The 27702-nt window shown below is 41.1% G+C and overlaps 1 protein-coding gene across 8 annotated transcripts in view; it reads left to right on the forward strand.

Annotated features, from left to right (window-relative positions):
- Positions 1 to 27702, forward strand: part of sorcs2 (sortilin-related VPS10 domain containing receptor 2) — a 199895-nt gene that overhangs the window by 148078 nt on the left and 24115 nt on the right. For all 8 annotated transcript variants that reach the window (XM_077229080.1, XM_077229079.1, XM_077229072.1 and 5 more), the window contains exons 4-8: positions 17830 to 17994; positions 18970 to 19043; positions 21648 to 21712; positions 23332 to 23450; positions 25635 to 25724. In XM_077229080.1, coding sequence (XP_077085195.1) covers positions 17830 to 17994; positions 18970 to 19043; positions 21648 to 21712; positions 23332 to 23450; positions 25635 to 25724 — 513 coding nt within the window. The remainder of the gene's footprint in view (positions 1 to 17829; positions 17995 to 18969; positions 19044 to 21647; positions 21713 to 23331; positions 23451 to 25634; positions 25725 to 27702) is intronic.

Consider the following 27702-nt stretch of genomic DNA (forward strand, 5'->3'; position numbering starts at 1 on the left):
ATATTTCCATATTCCACATGTGGAGAGAAAGAGACAGAGAGGGAGAGTCTCTGTATGTGTGTGATGTTACAAGCTTGCCTATTGGCAGTGGAGCTATCTTAAAGGGATATTCCATCCAAAAATTATTTACTCACCCTTTGCTTATTTTGCAAAAGGATGTATTTTTCACAGGTTTTAGGCCAAACAATGACGATAGAGTGATCACATCTGTATATATACAGTATATATCACTCATACGCTATATTTAAATAGTTATGTCTTCCAATAGCTTTCTGAGGATAAAAATTAATTTAAAAGTCAAATTGGGTCAAGTCACCTTTATTTTTATAGTGCTTTATACAATATAGATTGTTTCAAAGCAGCTTTGCCGTGAACAACAGGAAAATATTGATTCAATGAGGATTGATAGATCAATTTGACTGTAAAGCAGCTCTAGAAAGAGAACGTGTCTTTTTCAGCTGAAGTCAGTTCAGTGTTGATTCAGTTTCATTGTAAAGATCATCAATTATTGATGTATAGTTTAATTTGTCTATGAAGCAGCTCTCCATAAAACAGTGGTGTCATTGTCCAGCTCAGTTCAGTTCTCATCAGTGTCAGTGCAGTTATTGTTTAATTTTAAGTTTCCCACACTAAGCACAGTAGCAGTGACAGTGGCAAGGAACAATAACACAATAATAATACAAATAATACAATAATCTAGCCTTGAGGTCATGAACGCATGAACTAAATATTCTCCATCTGACATTGAGAGCATATTTCGTAATGTAGATATATTTTTAAGATGGAAAAATTAGGTTTTACAAATACTAAAAATGTGGTTTCAAATGAAAGATTGTTATCAAATAACACACCCAGGTTCCTAACCAACGACGAAGACGTAACTGAGAAGCCATCAAGTGTTAGAGAGTATTCTAGATTATTACTTGCGATTATTACTTGCGAAGGTTTTGGTCCAATAATTTAAACCTCTGTTTTTTCAGAATTTAGTCATATAATATTACATCAAACATGCATGCAGTTAGTTTTGTGAATTGGTATATGTAGAATGTAGAGCTGAGTATCATCAATGTAAAAACATTGAAAACGAATGCAATGTTTCCTAATAATATCTCCCAAGGGTAGCATGTACAGGGTGAAAAGTAATGGTCCTACTGAGCCTTGTGGTACTCCATACTGAACTTGTGATTGATATGACACCTCTTCATTTACTGCTACGAATTGGTAATGGTCAGGGCTGAATTTCCCGAAACCTTCTTAACGCTACGTTGTTCTTAAATTATAACTTAAGCTGTACCTTATCGTTAATATGTGTTTCCTGGAATGTTCTTAATTAAGTATACCTTCTGTAAGTCATACATTTGGAAGGTTGGTCTGGACCACTCTTAGCTATACCTTATCACTGTTGATAGTTCACTCTGCTAGTGGCCACCACTGCAAAAAGCTTCTTTACATATGGCAATGATACAGCGAATAGTTGTGCTAAATTAAAGACACCGCGGTCTGCGGAGCTCTTGCAAAGGCCACTGAAAGCATACAGCCAGTTAGTGTAGCAGGTTGGGGCATGATACATTTGAGCATGAGGTTGAGGGTTTGCTCACTCATTCCAAAATTATATAAAATATCCAGGGTTGGATTTAGTTTGAAATTTGGATTATTTTTTATAATATCATGAGAATCCTATTAAATGCAATTTCAACTATTTCTAAAGTGCCTATTTAATAAAGAATACTGCTTTATCACATAATGCAGTGAAGCAGCCCCTGCATAAGTGAATAATCTATTGTCGAGCCATCGATATCAACCAATTCACCACCACCGCCATGGACAGCACCTGGTAATGTTGCACGTAAGAAGGTATATCTTATAGTTTGGGGAACACGCCTAGAAATGCTATACCTTTAGTTAAGTCATACCTTTAGAGTATTTGTAGTGTGCTAAGAGACAACGTTATTGGGAAATCCAGCCCAGATAAGTATGATACGAACCGTGCCAATGCAATACCACTAATGCCAACATCATTTTTGAGTCTATTCAAAAGAATGTTCGATGGTTCGATGGTCGATGGTATCAAATGCAGCACTAAGATCCAGTAACACTAATACAATCACGATCAGATGATAAGAGCAACTCATTTGTAACCCTAATGAGGGCAGTCTCAGTACGTTCTAAATCCTGACTGGAAATCCTTGCAGATACCATTTCTTTCTAAGAAGGATCATAATTGTGAGGACACTGCCTTTTCTAGTATCTTTGACAGAAAAGGGAGATTCGAGATTGGTCTGTAGTTAGCTAATTCTCTAGTGTCAAGTTGTAATTTTTAAAAAAGAGGTTTAAACAGCCAGCTTGATAGTTTTTGGGACATATCCTATATGACAATGAATTAATATGATTTAATAATATTAAGAAAAGGATCTATGACTTCTGGAAGCATCTCTTTCAGTAGCTTACGCTGTATAGGGTCTAAAATACATGTTGTTGATTTTGATGATTTAACAAGTTCAGACACTTCTTCCTCTCCTATAGCAAAGAATGAGAGGAATTGTTCCTCATGGGGTCTAGCCCGTCTCATGCGATACTGTATATTGTTAGATATTGTATTGACAACTCATCAATTAAATATTTACCATCGATATTCTGCATAGTTGGACTTTTTATAATATACACGGTCAAAAACTATAGAAGTTTTAAATCTGGACGATATGACGATGTATAACATAGATATAAGTGACCACATGGTTCTCTTACGAGAGGTTCTCTCGTATTGCGTAAGTTAGCTTACGCTACGGGAAAGATTCATCTTTTCGAGATATTGAAAAAAAATGATCCTTAATTTTTGTATCCATTGTCAACGCAGTGCAGTAGCTAGCAGACCTAGAGCAGGCTGTCTAGCGTGCTCATAGGCTGCCCTGCGGGAACAGCAGCAGCCTACCACTAAGCCTGACGTGACGTCACGTCCAATGAAGGGCGCTCGTGCCTTCACAGTGTCAAAGCCCGGCAGAATGGGCTTGGCTTAGCGTATATAAGCAGGGCTCGTAGGCTGTATTCTCTGATTTTCATCTCTTCAGCGAAGCTCTCCGCATCGCTGGATCTAGAGAGAAGCCGTCGAGGAAGCGAAAAGCCAGCTTAGGAAGGCGCCTGAAGAAGCCGGCCGTCTTCGCCACCTTCAGCCATCCGTGTGAGCTACGCTATCTGGCGACTCATACTTTCTTGCAAAACTTACTGTCTAAAAGAGCAGCGAGCGTCTTTTTCAAGATGCTTCGCACTTCCTGCGGCTCGTGCAGAGCCCCGCTCAGGGACGGAGACCGCCATTTGATCTGCGCTCTCTGCCTGGGCCAGGAACACGCAGCTCTGCCCTCTCGGGGGTTTGTGAGCTCAGCGACGCACTTCCGATGTCGACCCTGCGGGCTCGGCTCGAAGTGTTCAACCCTCAAGCTGTTCTGATGCAAACGCTCGCCGGAATGACTCCCTCGAGCGTCTATCTCTCCATCCCCCTCCCGGATGTGCAGCCGCCGGCTCCCACCCGCGCTGCCGCCGCCTCAGGGGACGAGGCGCTTGATATGGATGAGGACGCGCCGCTGACAGCTGTTCTAACCGCGGCTAGCTTTCTTTACGTTACAAGTAAGCTATCCCATCCTGCATGCGTCAGCGGCGAAATGAGGAAAGAATGTGTTTTAGTCCCGCCGAGGCCGGACTATCCCCGATTTCGCAAACATTTCTCAGCTCCTCTTAATTTGAGCTGCTGGTAATGTCAATATTGCAGCATGAGCCTGTTATATAACACGCATGCCTGCAAACAAACGGCGACACACAGAAACTGTGATGACACTCTCTTTATGTGCTCGCGCTAACTGAAGCTGATGTCATTCCCCCCTGTGGCTCAGTGGTCAAATCCACAGCTTTTGCTCCAGAGACCCATGTTCGATCCCAGCTCCCGCAGCAGATAAAAATTATGCGGCTCTCCTCAGCGAGCTGCCGTATTCAGATCCGGCTCACGCCGATGGTGTTTTTACTGTAGAAAAGGTGCCCACACCTCAGTGTTCACCCCTACACACAAGTACAACACTTCCCGTGTCACTCACAGAGCCCACTCCCATAAAGCGGTAAATAGCCGGTCGAGTGTTAAACGTAGGAAATGTGTCCACGAGTCCATGCCCACGCCTACTTTCTGCCCGCTCTTTCACACGGCCATTAAAACTCATATCAGTCAGAATTAAAACGTAAGTCCTGTGCCTGCCCACGAGCGTTCACGCTTACTAACACACATCTCTCCCCAAGCGCTGCCCGTGCATTCCAGAGTTGACACAAAATGCTGCCCATCACGGCGTCACATATAACTGTAAGTCTCGTGCCTGCTCACGCTTACTTATGAACACTCTGCCCAAAGCGCAGCGCGCGTCACAGAGTTATCATAAAACGATCCCCATCCAAGCTATCGGGACGTCAAATATTCAATTCAATTCAATTCAAATTTATTTGTATAGCGCTTTTCACAATACACATTGTCTCAAAGCAGCTTTACAGAAAGTGCATTTCGGAAATGTACATAGAAAAATACAGTTAGTTAATCATGTATTAATTTATGGCATAACATATCGCCGTCTTTGAGTCGTCTCTTCACAGGCGTCGAGTCGTCTCTTCACAGGCGTTGGGGCATCTAAAGTCTCCGTGAGAGGCTGGATACAAACTGGAGCTGACGAACGCTATTTACCTCGGGACTAGCATCCCGAGATAACAGCAGAAAGGCAGATGGGAAATAATTAGCATAGCTGATGTTCATAATGTTAATGCATTCGAACTGATTCAGCAGTAGTATTAAAGGTTAAGCATTAAGTGAATGCTTGGCTAAAGAGATGCGTCTTTAATCTAGTTTTAAACTGGGACAGCGAGTCTGAGTCTCGAACAATATCAGGAAGGCTATTCCAGAGTTTAGGAGCTAAATGCGAGAACGCCCTCCCTCCTTTAGTGGACTTAGATATCCTAGGAATGACCAGAAGCCTCGAATTTAGTGATCTTAAAGAGCGCGATGGATTGTATGGCGATAGAAGGTCTGTTAAATACACAGGAGCTAAACCATTTAGGGCTTTATAGGTCAGTAGGAATACTTTGTAATTGATACGTAACTTAATAGGTAACCAGTGTAGAGATAATAAAATAGGTGTTATATGATCATATTTTCTTGATCTAGTAAGAACTCTAGCGGCTGCATTTTGCACTAACTGTTGCTTGTTTATTGAGGATGCAGGACAACCAGCTAATAAAGCATTACAGTAATCTATTCTCGATGTCATGAATGCATGAACTAGCTTTTCTGCATCAGAAACAGATAGCATGTTACGTAGCTTAGCAATGTTTCTAAGGTGGAAAAAGGCTGTTCTTGTAATATATGAAATATGATTTTCGAAAGTCAAGTTGCGGTCTAGTATAACACCCAGGTCTTTTGCTGTAGTGGATAAAGTAACAGGACATCCTTCTAAATTAAAGTTGCATTGTAAGGGATTTTGTGGGTAGTTTTTTGGACCAATAAGTAGTACCTCCGTTTTATCTGAATTTAATAGCAGGAAATTACACGTCATCCAGCATTTTATATCATTTAGACACTCTGTCAATTTAGATATGTTAGTGTTTTCATCTGGTCGTGATGAGATATATAATTGAGTGTCATCAGCATAACAGTGGAAATTAATTCCATGTTTTCTTATAATATTTCCAAGTGGCAGCATGTATATTGAGAATAGCAGAGGGCCTAACACCGATCCTTGCGGCACTCCATAGTCTACTGGCGTTATCTTTGATTTTTCCCCATTTAAACAGACAAAATGGTAACGGTCTGATAAGTACGATCTAAACCAGCTTAATGCCTGTCCCTGAACACCAGTGTAGTTTTGTAGTCGATCCAAGAGTATTTTATGATCGATAGTGTCAAACGCAGCGCTAAGATCGAGTAGAACTAGTATTGAGATACAGCCTTGGTCAGAAGCTAAAAGTAAATCATATGTTATTTTAACTAGCGCAGTTTCTGTGCTATGATGCGGTCTGAATCCCGACTGGAATTTTTCATAGATATCATTTTCTTGCAAGAAAGAGCACAATTGAGTGGACACAACTTTTTCTAGTATTTTAGACATAAATGGAAGATTTGAGATGGGTCTGTAATTTGCTAAGTTATTTGGATCTAATTGCGGTCTCTTAATGAGAGGTTGTATTACTGCCAGCTTGAATATTTTTGGAACATGACCTAAAGATAAAGACGAGTTAATAATATTAAGAAGAGGCTCTTCCACTACAGGTAACACTTCTTTCAGTAGTTTAGTGGGTATTGGATCTAATAAACATGTTGTTGGTTTAGATGCAATGATAAGTTTATTTAGCTCTTCCTGTCCTATAGTTGTAAAGCGGTGTAGTTGTTCTAGAGGGGCCATAATTGAGGCTGAATCATAAGACATCATAGAGGATTGTATATTTACAATTGTGTTTCGGATGCTTTCTATTTTCTCATTGAAGTAATTCATAAAATCATTACTACTATATTGTAACGGAATATTTTGCTCTGGTGATGTTTGTTTATTTGTTAGTCTAGCCACGGTGTTGAATAAAAACCTTGGATTATTTTGGTTATTTTCTATTAGTTTGCGGAGATGCTCAGCCCTGGCTGCTTTTAGAGCCTTTTTATAACGTGACATACTGTCTTTCCACGCGATTCTAAGGACCTCTAAATTAGTTTGTTTCCATTTACGCTCTAAGTTACGAGTTTCTCTCTTGATTGCATGCGTAGCACTGTTGGACCATGGTGCTTTAGTTTTCTCTCTAACCTTTTTTAATCTAATTGGTGCAACAATATCTAGTGAACTAGAGAACATGGTGCTCAAACTGCTAGTCATTTCCTCTAGTTCATCTGTTTGTTTGGGTGCACTGCGCAGCTGAGATAGGTCAGGTAAGCTATTTGAGAATCTATCTATAGTGGTTGGAAGGATTGTTCTGCCTGGTCGATAACGTGGCGCAACTTGACAAATTTCAGCAGTGCGTATTACGCAAGATACCATGTAATGATCAGTGAGATCATCACTTTGCGGTATAATATTTATATCAATTGGATTGGTTCCATATGATAAAATTAAATCTAGTGTATGATTTAGACGATGAGTGGGACCACTGACGTTTTGCGTGATCCCAAAGGAGTTTAATAAATCTGTAAACGCAGTCCCTAACGCATCATTTGTATTATCTACGTGTATGTTAAAGTCTCCAACAATTATTGCTTTATTGACATTGACCAATAGATCTAAGAGAAAGTATGCAAACTCTTTTAGGAAGTCAGCATATAGGGCCCTGGAGGTCTATATAGGGTAGCCAAGGCTAGAGATAACATGGATTTGTTTCTTAAATCTAAGAGCGTAACATTTAGCACAAGTACTTCAAACAAATTAAACCTGTGACCTGTTTTCTGAGTAACATTAAGAATATCTCTATAGATTGTTGCAACACCGCCGCCACGACCGATCAGACGGGGCTCATGCTTATAACAGTATCCTGGTGGAGTAGACTCATTTAGACCGAAATAATCATTTGGTTTAAGCCAGGTTTCAGTAAGGCAAAGTACATCGAAACTATTATCTGTGACCATTTCATTTACAATAACCGCCTTAGGTGTGAGCGATCTAATGTTTAGAAGACCTAGCTTTAGAAATTGTTTTTGTTCACTGATATTTAGATTTTCTGGTTTAATTACAATAAGATTTTTGCTAGATCCTACACTAGATTTATTGTTTTGCCTCACTAAGCGAGGAATAGAAACAGTTTCTATATAATGTTCTACACTACTTATATCAATTAAGTTGGGACAGCAAAGACTGTGATTTGGACTTTGACTTACTAGTCATATGGTGTGTAACGTCTTGGAGATGTTGTCCGACAGAACAGCCGCTCCGATTCTGCTGGGGTGCAGGCCATCAGCGCGGTAGAGCCTAGGTCGCTCCCAGAACAGATTCCATATATTTACAAAGAGCAGTTTCTGTTCATTACACCATGACATTAACCATTCATTTAGAGCAAATAATCTACTGAACCTTTCTTGTCCTAGTCGGTACGTGGGAAGCGGTCCAGACACGATGATCGTTGCTTCAGGCGATGTGCTGCGAACCGTCTCGATCAGGCTTCTGTAGTCCTTCTTCAGAACCTCCGTCTGCCGCAGCCTGATGTCGTTCGTCCACGCGTGTAGCACCACAGCTCCGACGTGCTCATCACCGTTCAGGATCTCGGGAATCTGTGCAGCGACATCAAGAACACGAGCACCAGGAAAGCAGTGAGTGCGCACCTTACGCTTACCTGAGGTAGCACGGACATGACGGACCATGGAAGTGCCGATGATCACGGCGGCGTCACATTCCGGCTCGCGAAGAGGGGAGAAGCGGTTCCGGGTGGAGATCTCGAAGACCGGGAGGGGCGGGGAAGTCCTTGGTCTGGTCCTGGCTCGTGTCTTCCGCTGTGGGATCACCCAGGGTCCATGGTGTTGCCTCGGTGCCGGAGTGAATGAAGGCAGAAATGATCGCGTCCTCCTGGGCAGAGAAACGCACGGAGTAGACGAAGTCGGAGTCAAAAAGTTACTAACCACTGACTTGTGAGCATCGGCGCGTGATGTTTCAAGCGTTGATCGCCGATCTCGCAGCTCGGCTTGCTTCACCAGCAGAACACGGATCTGCTTCTCCACCGACTCCAGCTCCAATCGTACCGAAAACAGCTCGAATGTGTCCTCACCTGCACTCAGAGGTAACGTTAGACACACATCCGATATGTTCGCCATTATAACAGATGAACAGTAAATTAGTAGTGAAAAACCAATATCACTACCAATTTAGGACTGAAATGATGGATATAACCCCTTATCCTTTCAGTGAAACGGGTGTAAAATGAGAGGGTCGATAGGCGCGAGGCCACGCGTGAAATGCTAGCTGGCTGATGGGCTAGTAGCCGAGATTCGGAAAGTTGGATCTAAGTAGCGATATCAAAGCAATCCGATTGTTTTTTATAAGGAATAGTGTCGAGGATAAGTTCACATGATATAAAAATAGAAAGTGCTTGTTTATAAATGAGTGGTAAAGAAGAAAATCAGGGATTAATGAATCAATTCGACAGAGCTCCAAACACAAACACAGATCGCACGCGCATGCATGACTTAAATATCTATGTAAGTCTCGTGCCCGCTCACAAGCGTTCATGCTTACTAATAAACACTTTGCCCAAAGCGCCTTGCGCGCGTCTCAGGGGCTATCATAAAACGCTCCCCATCCAAAGCGATCGGGACGTCAAAGTTATGTGTAAGTCTTGTGCCCGCACAAAAGCGCTCACGCTTACTAATAAACACTCTGCCCAAGGCTCCGCTCGCGCATCACATAGTGATAAAGGGCGCTTCCCATTCACGGAAATTGGGACGCCTCTTATGTATCAGCCTGTCACGGCTGTCAGTTAGTTGCCGCTTGCAACCACCGTGGGCGCACATCCGGTTCAGTTTCTCGACCCCGCAGAGCGCGGCGATCAGAACCTGGAGACCATTCGCCCCCTAGCTACATATATAAAAGCATGGGAAGCCATTCCAGGGTTTTCAGAATGAGTGCTGAGCACAATAAGGCACAGCTATTCGCTACAGTTCGCGCGCCGTCCTCCACGCTTTCAAGCACGGACCGCGACAACTGTGAATGCAGAAGTAACATATCTACTTTGCGCAGACATAGCGAAGCTGCTGTGCAAAGGGGCCATAGAATTGGTACTGCCTTCTCTGAGCGAGTCAGGCTTCTATAGCCTTTATTTTCTCGTACGCAAGCAGGACGGAGCCCTCAGACCTATCTTAGATCTGAGATGTTTGAACGAGGTGCTTATGAAAAGACCGTTCAAAGTGTTTACAACCAGAAAAATCCTTGCGCACGTTCGCCCAAGTGGCTGGTTTATTTCTCTCGATCTGAAAGATGCCTATTTCCAGATTCAGATAATACCCCGTCACAGGCCATTCTTGAGATTCGCCTTCGACGGTCAGGTTTATCAATACTCCGTCCTGCCGTTCGGCCTGTCCCTGTTACCCCGTACATTTACGAAGTGCATGGATGCAGCTCTCGCCCCTTGAGAAATCAGGTATTGCGAATTATGAACTATCTGGACGCCTGGCTGATTTGGCACAGTCAGAGATAGAACTGCTATCTCACAATACTGTGCTCCTCAGTCACATGGAGAGCTTGGGTCTCACGGTCAACTGGACCAAGAGCTCATTACTGCCCAGTCAGTCAATTTCCTTTCTAGGAATAGAACTGGACTCTGTGGCCATGAAGGCTCGTTTATTGACACAGCGCGCGCGGGGTGTTCGACACCTAGCCGCGTCTTTCCAGAAGGGCAGCATCGTTCCTCTGAAGACATTCCAGAGGATGCTGGGCTGTATGGCCTCAGCTGCAGCAGTGCTTCAGCTGGGCTTACTGCGCATGCGTGCGTCTCGCCGAGCTTGGGCTGCTGGCTGTGAACGAATCAGAGTGACTCAGACCTGTATTACGGCTCTGCAGCCCTGGTTAACAGCCGGCTGTTATCAGCGAGGTGTGATGATGGGAGCGGTCTCGTACCGAAAGCTCATCTCGACAGATGCGTCCAACTCAGGTTGGGGTGCGCTCCTCGAGGGCAGACCGGTCTTCGGCCTGTGGGCAGACCGGTCTTCGGCCTGTGGGCAGACCGGTCTTCGGCCTGTGGTCAGACCAGGCGAAGCTCCTTCACATAAACTGTCTGGAAATGTTAGCGGTCGAGAACGCGCTGAAGCGCTTCCTCCCGCTCATACAGGACCACCATGTTCTAGTCTGATCAGACAACATGTCAGTGGTTTCCTACGTGAACCGTCAGGGCGGCGTCAGATCCAGGAACCTCTGTGATCTGACAGAGCGCTTCCTCACGTGGTCTCAGCATCACCTGCGCTCGCTGAGAGCTGCACATGTGCCAGGCCACCTGAATGACAGCCCAGACAAACTATCCAGGGACAATGTTCCCCCAGGGGAATGGTGCCTGCACCCCCAAACGGTCCAGAAATGATGGCGCCTGTTCGGCAAAGCGGAAGTCGACCTATTTGCGTCAAAAGACAACGCTCACTGCTTAATGTTCTTTTCGAAGAACGAGGACGCGCTGGCCCAAGTCTGGCCCAGCCGCCCTCTGTATGCCTTCCCTCCGATCTCTCTGCTACCACAGGTAATCAAGAGGATCAGGGAAGCACGCCACCTCATAGCCCCGCGTTGGGAGAATCAGATTTGGTTCCCGGAGCTGACGCCGCTGTCACTGACAGCCCCGTGGCCGCATCCGGTGAGAACGGATCTCCTCTCACAAGCTCGGCTCGATCTGGCATCCCCATCCAGAGTGCTGGTCTCTGCACGCATGGGTAATCAACGGGTACCCGTTGCCCTGCCAGAAGGAGTGATGAACACAATCACGCAGTCTAGAGCTCCCTCTACTAGAAAGCTTTACGCGTCTAAATGGTCAGTGTTCTCCAAATGGTGCACTGACAAAAACCTGGACCCACGGACGTGTGGGGTCTCGCGGCTGCTCAGTTTCCTACAAGAGCTGTTGGATAAGGGGAGGTCCCCATCCACGCTCAAAGTCTATGTGGCGGCCGTTGCAGCGTTCGCTGAGTCGACGCGCAGCCGGTCGCTAGGGAAAAATGAGCTTGTCATCCGCTTCCTAAGAGGAGCCAGAATGATGAACCCTCCGCGCCCCCCTTTGGTTCCTATGTGGGATCTTTCATTGGTCCTCGAGGCCCTGAACGCTTTCCCCTTTGAACCACTAGACTCTGTGGAGTTAAAGTACCTATCACTCAAAAACGTTTTCCTGACAGCACGTTCATCAGTGAAACGTGTGGGGGACTTACACGCGCTGTCTGTCAGCGCCGCGTGTCTCGAGTTCGGGCCAAATGACTCATAAGTCATACTCAAACCTAGACACGGTTATGTACCTGAAGTGATTGGCACTCCATTCAGAGCGCAGGTCATTTTGGTGGAGTTCAGTTTGGTGGGCGCACCAATGGTCTCGCCTCCTCGAAACAAAGCCTATCCAGATGGATTGTGGACGCTATAGCAGCCGCTTACGCGTCAACAGGTCTGCAATGCCCCCTGGGCATCAGGGCTCATTCCACCAGAGGCATGGCCTCTACGTGGGCATGGTCCAGCGGAATTTCTATTCACGACATATGTGTGGCGGCCGGCTGGGCCTCCCCGTACACCTTTGTCAGGTTTTATAACCTAGAAGTTCCCGCTCTGCAGGCAAAACTTCTGTCAATTTAAGTGAGATGTACGTTCTGTCCACAGATGTTTGTGCGCAGGCTACTCTCACGTATACTAGCTCTTCTGGTTGTGCTTCACTATTGGGTATGTGCTATATGCTTATACAGACCGGCGACGCCGCTCTGTATTCCCTATGAGTGCTTATGTACAAGTGCTGGCCCGCCTTGCTGGCAACCTTATTTCCCACTTATTTGGGTTCCGCGGAAAGCCCTGGGACTCATTGTGGATGCTTGGCGCGCACGGCGTTGACAAAGGGTTCCCGTAGCGTAAGCTAACTTAAAAAGAGGCCGTGCTTGCGCCATGAGCGTTTTTCGCTTCAGTCGATGAAACCAGAGAATACACCCTACGAGCCCTGCTTATATACGCTAAGCCACGCCCATTCTGGCGGGCTTTGACACTGTGAAGGCGTGAGCGCCCTTCATTGGACGTGACGTCACGTCGGGCTCAGTGGTAGGCTGCTGCAGTTCCTGCAGGGCAGCCTATGAGCACGCTAGACAGCCTGCTTTAGGTCTGCTAGTTGCTGCACTACGTTGACAATGGTTACAAAAATTAAGGATAATTTTTTGGCTTCAATATCTCGAAAAGATGAATCTTTCCTGTAGCGTAAGCTAACTTACGCAATACTCGTTCCCTCTTCTAGAGAGAACCGAGGTTACGTTAGGTAACCGATACGATTTAGAGGGTGTGACGACGAGACACTTATCTCACAAGACGAGACACGAGATTGTCACGAGAACGAGACGAGATGAGATTTTTGCACAATGTTTTATTGAAATCCTCAATGACAAAATGTATGACTGGAAAAATAGTCTGCAGGTGCATTTTGTAATGTTTTAACTAATAATCTTCTAATGAATGTGATTTCAGTTCTACTTTATTATAAGTATGAATTATCAAATGCTTCGAAAGACAACAATAAACAAGCACTGTAAAAGATTTTGCCACAAACTCAACTGACTGGCCTTACTGTACATTAATTATTAGCTTCCAGAACTTCTGATTGAGGCTGTGTGTGACCTAATTAAACTCATTTTTACAAATTGAACATAGCAATAAAAACAGTATAACAAAAATAAATTACAGTTTTCTCTTAGTCTTATTAAGTGGATAGAATAGGAAACGAGCGAGTGAGTTAGGCTGGTGCGTGCGTTTTTGTACAGTTGTTCCGCTTCACAGACCGATCGGTGAATGAAATCAAAGTACCGCGAGAGCGATTAGAGAGCAGATGGCTCGCATGCTTATGAATCACTCTCGCGGTACTTAGATGTCAAAACCGATCGGTCTGTGCAGCGCCGGCAGTCCAGAGAAATTTTTAAAAATTACACAATTTCACAATCTTGTGAAAAGTAATCCCTTGCCGTCTGGTTTTTAGATTTCGTTCGTGTAAACATCCATATGCAGCACAAAAGTCCGGCATCATCCATGAATTCAGCGTTACCTAGCTACTTCCAATGACTAAACCCCTGTTTCAAGATGGCGGCGGTTTTGAAGCATGTTTAGACCCCCAAGGCGACATCTAGTGTTTATATCTATGAAGTCGAACAAGCCTTGTGTGTGACACGCGACTGCAACTCGTGCTAGATGAGCAGAGCAGAAGTTTAATAGTTTACAATGTTTTTATTTTATTTATGAAAACAGCAAAACGAACATGAAGGCGGTGCCGCAGTGGGCATAATAATGTAATGTGAATGTAGCTGTGGCATATTCTATGCTAATTTCACCCTCACACTCCGTCATCGATATTCACTCGACGAGAAACCTCGTCACATTTTAGTCAAGCAATCTCGTCACACCCCCAGACCTACCTATAGACCTTATTCGCCAGAGAATCGAGGGCCAGCCATCTTTAGAATATTGTCTTTGAACTTCCGTTTTTGCGGTCGCTGTGTAGGCCTCCCTATGGGTTTGCTGTCCAGGAGTAATTAGCTTTTTGAAGTGGATTTACTTGATGTAAAGTTAACAAAATTTATCATGAGGATGGTAATGTTTAAAGCAGATGTCTTAACAAATGTCAGTATACCGGGAAGATTTTAAAATGAGCTGTTCATTTATAAATAGGCAAGATCGCTGTGAAAATGCAGACCGGAAGACTAAAGACAATGAGCGCAGCGCTGAAAAGGGGCAGGGCTTCCGTTCACAGGCAAATTTGCTTGATGTATTTACCATTATATAAATGTATTTATTTCCAAGTAAATGTCAGGAAACACGATTCCTGGCTGCATGTCAATATCCATGTATCACTGGCTCTTTGGTAAAAGAACACTAGGCTATATCGAGTCCAAGTTTTAGTTTAAAACTTTAAACCTTTGTCAATAATAAATCTTAAGTATGATTATCACAGTGAATGGGTCCTGACACATGTTTTCTAACTCCAATAGAGTTTAGAATGTCTATAAATGCCAATCACATGCATCTTTTGCATTATCTAACGTTACTTAAATAATTAAATTACCAACAATTGAGACTTTGCCTACAACCAGTACTAACTCTTGACAAAAAAACTAAAATAATTCAGATTATTCTTTGACAAAATCTGTATGGTGGCCTGTTTACTGTAGTTAGAAGTTAGAACAAATGTCAAACGGGATTTATCGTTTCAAAAATGAAACTTCAGGCATGTTCTTCCAAACTTGAATGACTTATTTTCTTCTATGATAGGCTACATATAAGAAGATATTTTAAGAATTGTGTAAGTAAAAGGTAACCAAAATGATTTGGTTACCAGCATTCCTCAAAATAAGTCATTCAGGTTTGGAACCACATGAGAGGGAGAAAATTATGACATTTCAATTGTGGGTGACCTATCCCTTTATGATAATATTCATTACAGTGAGCTGTTAACTTGAAAACCACAGAGTCTGGATTCAGTCGGAGAGTTGAACTAGAGCATTGGGCAGATTTGTGAATGAATCAGTTTTCAAAAACAGTTTTATCAACCAGGTTTATTGGTTTAAAACAATGATACACGTTTTTGTTTAGAACAACTTGGGGTAGATTAAATGATGACAGAATTGTGATCTGCCTTTAATCTGTGCCACTGACATTTGACCTTATATCTTCTGGTAGAATCCTATCTCTTTATCTCTTTGAGAGGTGCATCAGGGACAGCTAAGCTGGAATGCAAAGCTGAGCAAGTCTTGGTTGTTTCAGGAGAAGCTTTCAGCATTCAAACAGTGCTCCACAATTCTCCCCTTGGCTTTGTTTGGTTGAGTATTGAAAATTTGCAGTTGCCGCAGTCAGTTTTATTCGACTGTCTTTTGTTTCAGTGGCTGAGCTCAGGTGCACAGAACAGACCTCTCTCACTCTCTTCCCCTCTTCATCTCTTTATGCTTCCCATTTCCCCACTCAGCACAGACTGGATATCAGAACTGCCAATTTGCATATGAAATTGGGTGGAAAGCAAAATTAGTCGAGGCTGCATTGAGTAAAAGCAGTTACACACAAATGTACGTTATGTTTGTCCCTTTTGCAGACTGTTCTGTTTAAAATTTCATACCGCATGATCCATAGGGCAGAAAAGTTCCAGTTTTGTTTCATTGCTCCACTGAACAGAATCCCAAAATTTCTGTGGCTTATTTATATGATTTTTAGCAAATTGGAGCCGACTTTTCTTGTGCTTTTGGGTCAGTAGTGGAGTTCTGGCATGGAAACTGCATGTGTTTAGTACGTGCCTTACTGTGCAAGCTGAAACCTCAGTACCTGTTGCCACCAAGTCTTGCTGCAGGTCTTTTACAGTCACTCAAGGGCTTTTCTGAACCCGCCTTCTCAGATCTGGTTGCAGCCATTGATAGCTTCCTTTTTTTGCCCCGTCCAGGAAGAGTAACCACTGTTCCTGTAACTTTGAACTTGAGAACTATGCTTCCAATGGTGTCACTAGGAATATTTAGCGCCTTTTCTATCTTTTTGCATCCGGTTCCTTGTTTGTGAAGGGCGATGATATCTTCTCTCAACTTTTTTCGACCATTTTTTTGACTTATTTCTAACATGCAGTCAAACGTGACACTCAACAAACCTATCCAGCTCAGATATTTCATGTGACCTAGCTCAAACACACCTGGTGCAACTATTGAAACTGAGCTGAGCCATAATGAAATGTAAATTTTGCCAATAAACCACATTTGCAATAGGGGTCGAATAATTTGACTACAACTGTAGCACTTTCAGAGCAATGAAGAGCGGGATGATTGTTCTCTCATGTAAATCCTCCAAGCTGTCCACAGTGTCTTTTATCCAATCATAAATGGACATACAGAGCTTAATTCTTAATGACACTATGTCACTTGAATATTGTGAGAGAGGACCCGGTTTGAGATATTTAAGTAGATTATCTCATAAACGATTACATGACCTACAGACATTGACTAAAACCTCATTACAAAGTGGCAGTCAGACATCATTGAAGACTTGTGATTGCGCTTTTAAAATGCCATTGACCACCACATTCTGCCCCATGTTATTGTACCGGCTTCTATAGCCTCTTCCAGTCCTGCCAGCTCGCCGTACTCCTCTGGGACAGGCGCAGGATGTTGTTTGATGGCTTTTATCCACAGACCACAAAGGAGGCTCTGTGCTAAACTCTGCGAGTTATTGCTTTAAGAGGGAAGTTTCACAGAGAGGAGATTCTTTCCTTTTTTCCCCCAGAGTCTTTGTTTTGGGATGGATAACTTGTTTCACAGGGATCCCTTTGAGGGTCTCTCTGTTTGGCAATCCCCATGAGGATTCCAGCTTGTTTTTCTGTGCTGGTAGCAGGTAGTGAACTTGCCTCCCGTTAGAGACACTTCACTGCGCAGATGGCTAAACAACAGCGCCTCTCAAAGTTGGTTAAAGGAAGTGAAGCTTACAAAAAAAAATTCTGGCTGTTCAGTGAATTCGCACAACTTTGGGTCATTCAGGGGCGTAGCAATCATTTTAAATGCCAGGCTATCGACTTCTATTGTGTGTTTTGTCTTAGACTATATGTGTTGAGCTAAATAAATAAAGGAAAACATTAATGCACTTTAAGATTTGGTTAAAAAGGACTCGTGTTTGTTAAATTCGTTGTGTCAGTAAAATATCACATACCCTACAGTAAATTGATGATCTAGACTGGGATTGGGTATATAATAAATATCTAAACTATAGAATTAAACTGACTATACTGTAAATATTGATGTGAATCTTGACTGTTTAATGTTTGATACAATATTTCAAATATGTAATATCTAAATACTATGTGGTAAATAGCTTTATATTTAAAAGAGGTTTTGTGTGAATGAGGCAAAACTAAAGCTTAAAAACATCCCATCTGCCCTCTTTCGTAGTTGTTTGTTACAATATGTAGAATTGAATGAAATATTGTACAAACATTTTGTTTATTACCGTAAAAGGTTGTAATACTTTTTTATTGCTTATTTTTATCACTTTTATAGTTTAGTTTTTTTATTATTATTATTCATTCACACAAATCTGTGTCCAGGAACCCATGCTTCATTGTCTAATAAACTAACTAACCAATATACATCTTGACATGTAGTTACAAAAGACATTGTGTGTTTTGTAGGTGATCTTGGTGAGCTCCAGCATCAATGAACGTGACCAGATGCTCTTCATCAGCACAGATGAAGGTTCATCCTTTCAACGGCAGCCTGTCTCCTTCACCGTGGAAACACTCCTCTTCCATCCATCTGAGGAAGACAAACTTTTGGCTTACAGCAAGGAGGCAAAGGTCAGTCATGAAAGTGTTGGCCAACACAGAATAATACAGTCAAGAAAATAGCTATTAAAGACACCAATTGAAGTCCGTGTTTTTTGGCAGCTTCAAACAGGTTGCTCACAAGATCATATATGTCTTAATTCCAGCTGCATGTTTGTAGCTTTTCTTGTCAGGCTCAACTGCCTGAATTAGTTTGTTTGATTGTTTTAGTGTTAATGATTTAGGTCTTGGCTGGATGACATGACCAACTGTTCTCCGCACATTTCTCACCCAGCTGTGTTTATGGTAATGCTTTTTGCTCTCCAGCATATTGGCATCCTCATTATTAGAGTTATGAGCAGCACTGTTTGGCCTTCAGGCCATGGTTGTCTCTCGCTAAAGAGCATGTTTACATTGTTAACGGCTGGGTGAGCAACAAGGCAAGAACTGTGTGTGTGTGTGTGTGTGTGTGTGTGTGTGTGTGTGTGTGTGTGTGTGTGTGTGTGTGTGCGTGCGTGCGTGCGTGCGTGCGTGCGTGCGTGTGTGTGTGTGTGCGCGCGTGCGTGTGTGCGCGCGTGTGCGTGTTGTATTTGCGGTTGATGAATTGCTAAAACCCTTAGACACTGCTTGCAATATGCTGCATTTATCATCTCTGAGATTAAATGGAAAAGACAATGAAAAAGCACATGGCAGGTTGGCAATTTTGGCTATGAGTGTGTGTTTGTGTAGTTATGGTAGAGTTTGGTGTGTATTTTCCAAGCAAGTGGTGATCAATATAATCTCATTATAGAGATGATCAATTAGAGACAAATGCACACAAACACACTCAACATTTGTGATTTTAATTGCTTTATATGGACAGTTTCACACAACCTAATCATTATGTACATTATACAGTGAATCACTCATCTAATTATCATGATCCTGAGAATATGCAAAGTGTGCTTTAATCTAAGCCTGAAAATCAATGTGTAACTTGTGATTTATTCATGTTTCTCTGTTTTTCAGCTGTATATCTCCACCAATCTGGGTCACAAATGGACTCTGCTACAGGAGCGTGTCACTAAAGACAGAGTTTTCTGGTGACTTTTTTTCTTCTTCTAAAAGACACTCTATACTACTTAAAGAGAACCTCATGTTGTTCCAAATCTGTATAACTTTCTTAATTTCGTGGAACACCAAATCAGATGTTTAGCAGAATGTCTGAATTGATGTCTACCATACAATGGGACCAGGGGCTGTAAAGCTCCAGAAGCACCAAAGAAACATTGTAAACATGGGCCTGTATGATTTCTGATGCCATATAGAGAACTGTTATTCACTGGAAATATTGCTTGATGGCTGTGATCGCCGTTTACTTTCATTATATGGAAAAGAGCAACTTGGACATTCAGCTATAAATAACTTATTTTGTATTCCACGGAAGAAAGAAAGTTCTTTCTAGGAGTCAATATTGGTTTACTTTACCTTGCCCTCTAAGACTTTTTCTTTAACCTTCTTGGTGGAATTCAAACCCTTTTTTATTTTCCATTTCTTCACTCCTTGGTTATGGTTCACTGCTACCACAGCTGGGATTGAAATCCTGGACAGAAGTGATTTATTTCTCCACCCCATCCAGTCATTCTGTCTGACCCTCTCTTTCTCTTTTTTGATCTCTCCTTCCTGATCTTTCGCTCCCTCCCACTTATGTGCCATCCTCCCAGCACACTTTACCAGATTCACTTACAAAGCTCTGTACAGTTTGTGTGTGGTTGATAGTGATAAAAGCTGAAAAAGTCAGCTCCCTGTCAGCATCTGCCATAATAAACCCCATCCAGCACGTTTTATTTGGCTCGAGGTTTTACAATGACTCTGTAAATCTGAAGCTGTTTTTACTCTATTCCTCAGCTGCAGGGGCTTGATAAGGGTCATACCCCTTCCCTCTCTACTGTCTCCAAACCTATTTAAAACATCTTAGAGAATTGCCTCAGAAGACGTGACAGAATCAGTTCATATTGAGGGTTGCGGCTCTCTTGTCCTCCCCGTATGCTGCCTTTCTCATAAAACAACAGAAGGGGAGGTCTGGAGTGGAGAGAGCATAAATCAGTGGGGCTTTAATGGACAGGGATGTTGTCTGGGAGGCTGGTTCATATCGTGTGGTCAGGACAGGAGATTTGAGCTCATTTTGACTCATCATGTGATGTTGACACTTGATGGTCAAGTAATCTGCCATAAATCAATGTGGCATTATGGTGCTGTATATATTTGTTTGTTGTACCTTTAATTCTATATTGTTTTTTGCAATATAGATTGTTTCAAAGCAGCTTCACAGTGATCACAGGAAAAAAATTGCAACAAAGTTTGTTTCTGCTGTACAGCAGAAGAAAATAGCATCATAGTCCAGCTTAAGTAAATTCAGTGATGGTTAATTTTTGTTGTAAAAAGTTATTAATTTAGTTCATTTATATATATATATTTCAGGCGCTCTGGAGAAAACTGTGATGTCATCGTCCAGCTCAGTTCAGTTCTCATATAATGGTGTCAATGCAGGCAGATCAACAATATTGTTGAATATTAAATGTTAAATGTCCCCAACTAAGCAAGCCAAAAGCCTAAGGCGACACTAGCAAGCAACCAAAACTTGCTATTACTATAACTAATTATTAACTACTACTTTTGCCTCAATTAACTCCTAATTACTGTTTATTAATAGTTAGTAAGGTAGTTGTTAAGTTTAGGTATTGGGAAGGATTAAGGGGATTAGAATATAGTCATGCAGAATAAGGTATTAATTTGTGCTTTATAAGCACTAATAAACAGCTAATATCCTTGTAATATGAATGATAATAAACAACTAATAGTGAGATTTGAACCCTAAACCAGTGTTATTTTTATTAAACATGCTTCATTGCGTCACTTTTTTAACTTTATTTATTTTTTGTAAAATAAATTATTGTTGAAACACTTGTAAGAAAATGTAGCTTTTGGGCAGGTTTACTGAGCTAGAACTTCACTGAGCAGTTAAGTAACCTCCAAACGATTTTTTTAACACAAATGGACACAAAAGTACACAAAAGGACAGTGAGCTGAAGTATGCTAATGATGGTGTTTGTTTGTTTGTTTGTGTGTGTGTGTGTGTGTGTGTGTGTGTGTGTGTGTGTGTGTGTGTGTGTGTGTGTGTGTGTGTGTGTGTGTGTGTGTGTGTGTGTGTGTGTGTGTGTGTGTGTGTGTGTGTGTGTGTTGTGTGTGTGTGTGTGTGTGTGTGTGTGTGAGAGAGAGAGAGTGCTTGCGTGCGTGCGTGCGTGTGTGTGTGTGTTTGTGTGTATGTGGAGGGATTTTTCACCCAAAAAGTAAATTCAGCCTGGTGTCATTTATATATTATGATTTATGACTATTCTTCTATGGAACACAAAAAGCAAATTTCTGAAGGCTGTCAGAGAACAGTCTGAAATACACTGGTCACTCTTTTGAATGCGATTAAAGAGTTTTAAAAAGCACAACAGCACAATAAAGTATCATAAAAATAGTTATGCACTGTATTTGACGTCTTTGTGTGAGTAGATAGCTAATTGAAACAACATGAGGGTGAGTAAATTATGACAAAGTTAACATTGTTGGGTGCACTATTCATTTAAGCTGTCCTTCTGTGTGTGAGTCAGTCTTGTTTGATTCTCTCAGAGTGTTACTAACTGTATGCTTTGTTTAAGGGCTGTGACGGGGGTGGATGTGGATCCTGATTTGGTTCATATGGAGATTCAAGACATCGGCGGTGGTAAGGGAGGTCATGTGTTTATAGAACAGTGCATTTTCATTCAATTCTACATACCGTAACAAACAACTACGAAAGAGGGCAGATGGGATGTTTTTAAGCTTTAGTTTTGCCTCACTCACACAAACCTCTTTCAGTGAATTCCTCCTAGCTGAGCTGTTTTGTGATGATTGTGTGTATGTGTGTGTGAAAGAGACCAGCCATACAGATGCAAACTGTTGCACAGAGCTCCATCACACACAGTCACGTTGCAACCTACAAACACGTACATTCAAACCCCAAGGGAGGTGAGAGTTGCATCTAGCCAGTATAAAAGATCACACTGGACACATACATCCAGCCCTTCTCCTGATAAATTAACTTAAATTTCTCTATATTGGTTGGGTTTCTGTCACACAAACAGATGCAGACCTCAAGTGTTTTTGCTTCAGCTCAGTGGCTCCCTCAACCTCTCATAAGATGCTCCATGTGTGTGTGTGTGTGTGTGTGTGTGTGTGTGTGTGTGTGTGTGTGTGTGTGTGTGTGTGTGTGTGTGTGTGTGTGTGTGTGTGTGTGTGTGTGTGTGTGTGTGTGTGTGTGTGTGTGTGTGTGTGTGTGTGTGTGTGTGTGTGTGTGTGTGTGTGTGTGTGTGTGTGTGTGTGTGTGCGCGCGTACGCGTATGACCTTGTGTGTCAGAAGACAGAAGCAAAGCGCTCAGCCATTCTAATTGCTTTTTAATGAATTTCTCTGCTGTACTGCTTTGATTAACCATTCGTCCTCTTCACTGAAGTAGTCTGCCCAAAAATTAATATAAAATTATAATTTTTTCATTATTTTCCAATTGTTTGTCATTTTTTATGCACGTTCAGAGAATTGATGTGTGTGTGTGTGTGTGTGTGTGTGTGTGTGTGTGTGTGTGTGTGTGTGTGTGTGTGTGTGTGTGTGTGTGTGTGTGTGTGTGTGTGTGTGTGTGTGTGTGTGTGTGTGTGTGTGTGTGTGTGTGTACATATTTTTCTATCCCAGTGGAGACTTCAACCTGAATGCACACAGACTCATGGGGACTTGTGTCACCGTGTGGGCCTACTTTGAGATCACCAATGAGGAAACAAGCTTATAAATCATAAAGAATGATTTTTTTTAATATATATATATATATATATATATATATATATAAATGCAGAAAGTTTTATGTGATGGGTAGGTTCAGGGGGTAAGGTTATAAGGGGATAGAATATACAGTTTGTACAGTATAAAAAACATTACGTCTATGGAGAGTCCCCACAAAGATAGTAAACCGGATGTGTATGTGTGTGTTTTTGTAGAGGTTGCTGAGCCAGCTATTGTGTGAGATTCTAAACTGAAAGGCCACGTCAACAGGGCACCTCGGCACTGTTTTCCCATAATTAATTGTCTGCCATTCTGGAGCAAAGCAATGTGTCCTGTGAGGATCAGCTTCAGCTAATTTTGTTAAAAGCTCCCTTTTCTTTTGCAGATAACTTTTGCTCCATTCACCTCTGGAATGGGATCCAAACACTCACATACAAAAGCCATATGATTAGACATAGAAATAAAAGTTCCTTCAAACTTTTGAAAGTCAAATTTCTTCTAACAATTTGTGTGTGTGTGTTTTTTTCCCCCACCAGGATACCTTTATGTGACCTGTCTCATTCAAAACTGCTCTGATAAAATGGTGACAGCACAGTTCTTGGGGAAGATTGACCACAATTCCCTCTCAGTGCAAGATGAATACATATTTGTAAAGGTAAAGTGATGTGTTAATGATGGTGTGAAATATTATTACAATATAAAATATCTGTTTTATATTTAATATATTTAATATTATAATGTAATTTATTTCTGTTATGCAAAGCTGAATTTTCAGCATCATTACTCCAGTCTTCAGTGTCACACGATCCTTCAGAAATCATTCTAATATGCTGATTTGCTACTCAAGTATAGCATTTCTTATTATCAGTGTTGCTAAATATCTTAGTTTTTTTCCTGGATTTGATGAATAAAAACTCAAAATACGGAAATTAATTAATTAATTTATAATTTATAAATTAATATTATGAATTGTTTTACTGTCACTTTTGATAAATTCAATGTGTCCTTGCTGAAGAATATACAGTATATTCACACATGTAAGGGATAATGTACTTTTAGCCAGGCAAAATCAACCCTGGTCAGGGTCTTATATTACCCTAAAAGGTTTTATCTTGTGATAATGACCTTCTGAATGCACATTATGCCAGTTATTACACAAGCGCTTAAATACATGGACATTGAGTTATTATTAACGAGCACAGCCAGGAAATCTGTTGCTAAGGACACGTTAGTTATTCAGTTTTCCAATTATTATTCGAAAATAACTGACTGCAGTATTGACTGATCAGAATAAAAAAAATCCAGGCAGCCATATAGCTGTTACTAGATGAAGAAGATCAAGATGAAGGAGAGTTCAAAAGGGTTTTAATGAAAATGTGACAAATGACAAAGATAAAGTAACAGCATGTCTACACGCACACACAAACAACAACCGACAAACACAGAGTGAAGATAAGAAACTTAAATGCACAGTGATAATGAGGAGATGGCAAACAGCCCATGCCCATGACAACTGATGACTGGCGGGAAACTAAGACAAAGAAACACACATGACTGCTGAAAAAGAAAAAGAAAGTCCATGAAAACACAAACTAAGAGCAACCAAAACTGAGTGTGTGTGACAACAGTGTATATATATATATATATATATATATATATATATATATATATATATATATATATATATATATATATATATATATATATATATATATATATATATATATATATGTATATATATATGTATTTCTGTGTGTGTATATATATATAATTTATTTTACACTGTAAGGACAATCAATGCACCTGAAGGACTCTGGGTGTTTAACCAACATTAAAAGCATGACCATCAATTAGCCTTGTCCGTTTGGCTGATATTGAACGAACTGTTAAGTGATAGACCTCATGGGCAATTCACAGCTCAGTAAATGTTTTCAGAAGTGCAGAGCTGGGGTTTTCTCAGGAGCATGGCAGTCTATTTTCACATGTTTCAACTGATGACATCTCTCATTTCTAAAGGAAAACAAGCCAGAACTATAGCATTTCAAATGCTGGGCGATTTTCAGGCTTTCATTTTACTTTGGAGGAAAATTTCTCACCAGAGTGCTGAAGTGAACAATTCACTTTATTAAGTTTAGATATGATTCAAGATTTGATCAATTAAATATGTCTAGACATTGTACAATTGACATACAATTATTGTCAATCCTGTATGTATGTATGTATGTTTAATTAATATATTATGACTAGCTAATTTGCAGCATGTCCACAAGATTGGCAATAATTTTAGTCTCATGTTCTTTATTTTGACGTGCAGTCTTGTATTTCCTGTTTTTCTGTGTGTTTTATATTTTATCTCCCTTCTGTTTTTTTCCGACTTTTAATTACTTTTTCTGATCTTTAATAATTAGACATTGACTCAAGGACATTTGCTCTTGTTCTTTATTCATTTCTTTCACTCCCCTACCCCCTTTCACCTGTTCAGTTGTTGTTTCTTTGAAGGGATTGCATCTGTTAAAAAGGAATTCAGATATGCCCTTGAAAAACAGGACTACAGTGTGTGAAATGTTTGTGTTCGGTCGGAGACACGCTAATGCAGACTGGACACAGTTCATGAGAACTATAGAGAGTTTGTACAAGAAATCAACAGACTAGTGCTAGAGAATGAATCTATCGGGATAATACCAGCCAGGTAAAATCAACAGTGCGAATTAGCAAAAAGAAAGAGTGGTTTGTCTCAAAATTGCTGATGACGAAGACATGATTCCACCATTGTTGATAGTGAAATGAGAAGTGCACTCGCAAACCAAATAAACACACTGTCTTTCTTTTCATTTTTTAGGAAACTGCAGGAAATCGGACCAAGTATTATGTCTCATACCGGAGGAATGAATTTGTTCAAATGAGATTCCCTAAATACGCCCTTCCAAAGGTACAGTCCTCAAAAATGTGCCTGTTTACTCTCAAATGTATTGTAGAGTTTTAAGTTGTATTCTTTACAAAAATATTTGTTGTATGTTCAAGACAAGGAGAAACTTTTGAACTCAGAATTATAGTGTATAAAACACTTTTTGTGCTGATTATACTGCGCATCATGATTGCAAGTGTGATATTGCTTTTATACAACAGTTCAATAAACCAGAAGTTAATATTGAGTACCTTTTGAGTAATATTTTAGAATAGCTGAATCTGCATGTAACACACAGCAGTGGTGTTTCATTACTGATTAAATAAGTGTTTTTGAATTAATTGGTGAGTAAATGATTCAAAGACTCTCATAAAAACAGTCAATTGATTCATTGCTGAATGAATCAAAGAGTTTAAATAATTCAGTTGAATGAATTATTCAATGACACAATAACGAAGACAGTCACTTGTTGCCATCTACTGGTGTACTGATGTAACCTGCAAAAATAGTCACTGAAAAATCTCCACTACTAATGCACAGACTTACAGCATGTGCATACAAACGGAGTGAAACAAAGTTTTGTAAATGTTTAATATCCCAGGATTTATTTAAGTGCTTCTTGAAATACACTTACTAATATTTTCAGTAACATATAGTGTAGCAGTATCACGTGCGTGTATAGTTGTGTGATTGAAGTGACTGATTTTTTTTTAATTTATGAACTATGTACTATCTGTGAATTACTGTTTGAGGGTGGTTATTGTTCTTTTATCAACTTCAGCTGTTGAGGATTTCACTTTAAAGCCAGAGACTGACTATGACGTATTGCAACAATATGTATGAACTGAAGAGCACAGTTGGTGTCTAGCACTGAAACACTACACCATTACAACCCAGATGTGGGTTTAACCTACTGAGGAGCCGTGATGCATGGCAGTAATATGCTGGCAAAAGAAGACAGCTGGCTAAGGGTTACAGCTGATGACTGACCAGGCTGTCTGTGGCTCTAACCCAAGGGAGTGCTTCAGTAAAATGCTGTCTGACTGTAATTGAATAACATTGATTAGAGTGGAGGCCAGTGGGGCCTGCTTCATGTATATTTCACCTCAGAGAGAGAAAGGCAGGGAAAGGAGAGAGGCAGTAGGGCAGCTGCTGTCAATGGCATTTGTAACTATGCCAACCACTGATTCACTGTGACAGAGTGAAAGAGAGAGAGAGAGAGGGAGAGAGAGAGAGAGAGAGAGAGAGAGAGAGAGAGAGAGAGAGAGAGAGAGAGAGAGAGAGAGAAAGATGCTCCAGACTACCAGGCATTCGCCTTAATGGCAAAGGATAAAAGCTTTGATTTAATTACTGTAGATGTTGAACATGCTATAGATTTATTCGCTCAGTGCCTTCAAGCGCATATGCAAGGGCTTTTGAGGGTATATTTAACAGATATATTTATCATTTCCCTTACATGGTGTCATTTTGAGGGTTAAAGCAATATTGATGTTTTTCCCATCTCTAGACCCTCTTTTCTCTGCTCTTTTAGCCGTGTTTCGCTTGACTGAGCAGTTGGGTCAAATTTTAGACACCTAGTTCAAGAACCCAGAGGAGAGCTGGAGTGTGTGAGAGAGAAATGGGGTTGGCTGATGTTGTGTCCATATTTTCCACAGTGAATAATTGAAAACCTTTTAAAAAATTCAAAACCCAATTCCAGTATGCAGTCTCCGATCTCTTCTTTATTTACGTTATGGATTAATGATGGTCCTTGTCTCCAGCGGGATGATTTGTTTGTTGTAACACACCTAGGGCACTGAATGGCTAAGCGCCACTAAACTTTCTACATTTTCCTCTCTTTTACTTCTCTCATCCTTTGTCTTTCTTCTTTTAAAGCTCATCTCAATTATTTATTTTATTTTTATGAAATTTGCGAGAAAGTAAAGCCTGCTAATGTGAAGATTAAATTTGAAGATTAAGGGAATGGATAGCCAAGACTTTGTTTTCAAGAATTTCAAGAATG

This window comes from Siphateles boraxobius, unplaced genomic scaffold, assembly GCF_051911475.1.
Source record: "Siphateles boraxobius isolate OS27281-9 unplaced genomic scaffold, OSU_SipBor_1 130, whole genome shotgun sequence".
NCBI classification, from domain to species: domain Eukaryota; kingdom Metazoa; phylum Chordata; class Actinopteri; order Cypriniformes; family Leuciscidae; genus Siphateles; species Siphateles boraxobius.